This window comes from Chaetura pelagica, unplaced genomic scaffold (assembly GCF_000747805.2).
Source record: "Chaetura pelagica isolate M959 unplaced genomic scaffold, ChaPel_1.0 scaffold1331, whole genome shotgun sequence".
In the NCBI taxonomy this organism is placed as follows: domain Eukaryota; kingdom Metazoa; phylum Chordata; class Aves; order Apodiformes; family Apodidae; genus Chaetura; species Chaetura pelagica.
In genome coordinates this window covers 2,872-6,519 of record NW_009952021.1, presented here as the reverse complement: position 1 = coordinate 6,519, position 3,648 = coordinate 2,872, and the positions used below count along the sequence as shown (strand labels likewise).

At 58.7% G+C, this 3,648-nt stretch overlaps 1 protein-coding gene across 1 annotated transcript in view; it reads right to left on the bottom strand.

Moving 5' to 3' along the window:
* LOC104393114 (heterogeneous nuclear ribonucleoprotein A1-like) overlaps positions 1-2,874 on the bottom strand; it is a gene marked incomplete at its 5' end in the record, with an annotated part of 6,969 nt that extends 4,095 nt beyond the window's left edge. Inside the window, 2 exons of the mRNA XM_010002582.1 lie at positions 1,633-1,843; positions 2,728-2,874. Coding sequence (XP_010000884.1) covers positions 1,633-1,843; positions 2,728-2,874 — 358 coding nt within the window. The remainder of the gene's footprint in view (positions 1-1,632; positions 1,844-2,727) is intronic.
* Positions 2,875-3,648: the final 774 nt, after the last annotated feature.

Here is a 3,648-nt window from a genome sequence, read left to right as displayed (position 1 = left end):
CCCCCTGCATGGGCAGGGACACCTCCCACCAGCCCAGGCTGCTCCAGCCCCATCCAACCTGCCCTTCAACACCCCCAGGGATGGGGCAGCCACAGCTTCCCTGGCCCAGGCTCTCCCCACCCTCCCAGCCAACAAGTTCCTCCTCAGCTCCAACCTCCAGCTCCCCACTGCCACTTTCAAGCCCTTCCCCCTCAGCCCATCCCTCCTGCCCTTGGCCCAAGTCCCTCCCCAGCTTTCCTGGAGCCCCTTCAGGCACTGGAAGCTGCTCTGAGCTCTCCCTGGAACCTTCTCCTCTCCAAGTTGAAAAAAAGGGTCAACAAGAACCTTAGAAGTTCAATGGGGCCAAGTGTGAGGTCTTGGGACTTTGGAAAACAAAACCCAGGAGAGCAGCACAGGCTGGGATCCAGCTGGTTGGAGAGGAGCTCTGTGTCTCCATGAGACACTGGAGACCAGCTGGGCTGGTGGGAGGTGTCCCTGCCCATGCAGGGGGTTGGATCTAGATGATCTTCCAAGGTCCCTTCAACCCAAACCAGTCTGGGATGCAGTGAATGGGACAAGCTCCAGGAGCGAACAGGAGCTGCTGTGGCAAAGCCAAGGGGACACTGGGTTCCACCACCAGCAGATCAGGAAAACATCATCTCACTTGTGAGGCCACCCCGGGAACATCATGTTCAGCTCTGGTGGAGAAACCAGATGTGGACAGGCTGGAGATGAGCCAGGAAAAGGCCACCAGGATGATCCAAGGCCGGGGAAGGCTTTGAGGGGAAAGGCTGAGAACTGGGATTGTTCAGTCTGGAGAAGAGCAGGCTCAGGAGAGACCTTATTGCCATGGCCAGTACTTGGGTGTCTTCCAAGAAGGTGGAGATTCCCTTTTGACAAGGAGACCCATGGAAAAGAGAGGGGGAGGAATGGGTGCCAAGTTACTCCTGGGGAGATCCCAACTGGATACTGGGGCAGTTGGACACTGGAATAATCCCAGACTGGTTTGGGAAGGAGGGACCTTAAAGCTCATCCAGATCCACCCACCCTGCATGGGCAGAAACATCTCCCACCAGCCCAGGCTGCTCCAAGCCCCATAGCAGATACCTGGAACACTTCCAGGGATGGGGCAGCACCTTAAAGATCCCCTAGTGGATCATCTGGGTGGGCTTGAAGGTCCCTTCCAACCCAAACCATCCCATGAGCTAAAGACCATCTAGATCCCACCCCGTGCATGGGCAGGGACACCTCCCACCAGCCCAGGCTGCTCCAGCCCCATCCAACCTGCCCTTCAACACCCCCAGGGATGGGGCAGCCACAGCTTCCCTGGCCCAGGCTCTCCCCACCCTCCCAGCCAACAAGTTCCTCCTCATCTCCAACCTCCATCTCCCCACTTCCAGTTTAAACCATCCCCCCTCATCCCATCCCTCCATATCCTCATGGAAAGCCCATCACCTGCTGGACCCCCCAACCCATTCCAGACTCAAGCTGCTGGACCCACCTCACCTGAACCACCTAGAAAGGTTGGACCAGACGATCCTTGAAGGTCCCTCCAACCTGCAATCCTGGCATTCCAGGATGGAATGAGGGTTCGGGGGGGGAACACACAGCCCCCCCCCAACCAAACCTATCCCCCATTTTCAGAGCACTTACTGACAATCTTGTCCACTGAGTCGTGGTCGTCGAAGGTGACGAAGGCGAAGCCCCTTTTCTTGCCACTGCCTCGGTCCGTCATGATCTCAATCACCTCAATTTTGCCATACTGGCCAAAATAGTCTCTCAAGTGATGTTCCTCTGTGTCCTCCTTGATGCCCCCCACGAAGATCTTCTTAACTGTCAGGTGGGCACCGGGGCGCTGGGAGTCCTGGAGGGATGTCATGGAATTGAGTTTGGGTTGAAAGGGACTTTGAAGATCATCTAGATCCACCCCCTGCACGGGCAGGGACACCTCCTACCAGCCCAGGCTGCTCCAAGACCCATGTTAGATCATTGAACCCTTCTAGGGATGGGGCAGCACCTTAAAGATCATCTAGTGGGAGCATCTGGGTGGGCTTGAAGGTCCCTTCCAATCCCATCCAACCTGCCCTTTAACATCCCTAGGGATGAAGCAGCCACCTTCAGGATCATCTGGGTAGGCTTGAAGGTCCCTTCCAACCCAAACCATCCCAGGAGCTAAAGACCATCTAGATCCCACCCCCTGCATGGGCAGGGACACCTCCCACCAGCCCAGGCTGCTCCAAGCCCCAGACAACCTGCCCTTCAACACCCCCAGGGATGGGGCAGCCACAGCTTCCCTGGCCCAGGCTCTCCCAGCCAACAAGTTCCTCCTCAGCTCCAACCTCCAGCTCCCCACTGCCAGTTTCAAGCCCTTCCCCCTCAGCCCATCCCTCCTGCCCTTGGCCCAAGTCCCTCCCCAGCTTTCCTGGAGCCCCTTCAGGCACTGGAAGCTGCTCTCAGCTCTCCCTGGAGCCTTCTCCTCTCCAGGCTGGACACCCCATCTCTCCCAGCCTGGCTCCAGAGCTGCTCCAGCTCTTGGATCATCTCCATGGCCCTTCTCTGGCCTCTGTCCAACAGCTCCTTGTGTTGGAGACCCCAAAGCTGCTCCCACTTCTCCAGTAACAGACCCAGCTCCAGCGACGTAGCTTTGAGATGGGGTCACTCCCCCAAAATTAAACATCCCAGGGGGTCCTCCAGCCCCACCTAGCAGAGACTGAGCCTCCTCCCCAGGGGGACAAGCCCCCTCCTCACCTCTCGGGACACGGCCCTCTTTGGTTCCACCACTCTGCCATCCACCTTGTGTGGCCGTGCATTCATGGCAGCGTCCACCTCCTCCACCGAGGAGTACGTGACGAAGCCAAAGCCCCGCGAGCGTTTGGTGTTGGGGTCCCTCATCACCTGGGGGGGGGGACACAGGGACACATCAGGGGGACGGAGTCACACCAGGGGGACACTGTGAAGCTCCCACCCCCAAGGGACCAGCCCCTCCACCCTCCATGGGGCTGCAGCTCCTTTCCCTCAGCTCTTTTTGCAGTCACTCCTCTCGTTACCCACACGGTGACACCTCCAACCTTGTCACCACAGGTTGACACTTGTCCCCAGCCCCCAGGGGGGGGCACAGAGCCACATCAGGGGGACACTATGAAGCCCCCAACCCTAAGGGACCAGCCCACCCCCCATCTTCCATGGGGCTGCAGCTCCTTTCCCTCAGCTCTTTTTGCAGTCACTCCTCTCATTACCCACACGGTGACACCTCCAACCTTGTCACCACAGGTTGACACTTGTCCCCAGTGTCACATCAGACAGAGCCACATCAGGGGGACAGAGTCACATTAGGGGGACAGAGTCACATAAGGGGGACACTGTGAAGCCACCCCCCCCAAGGGACCAGCCCCTCCAGTCTCCCTGGGGCTGCAGCTCCTTTCCCTCAGCTCCTCCTCAGCCCCTTCCCTCACTACCCACACAGTGACACCTCCAACCTTGTCACCACAGGTTGACACTTGTCCCCAGTGTCACATCAGACAGAGCCACATCAGGGGGACAGAGTCACATTAGGGGGACAGAGTCACATAAAGGGGACACTGTGAAGCCACCACCCCCAAGGGACCAGCCCCTCCAGTCTCCCTGGGGCTGCAGCTCCTTTCCCTCAGCTCCTCCTCAGCCCCTTCCCTC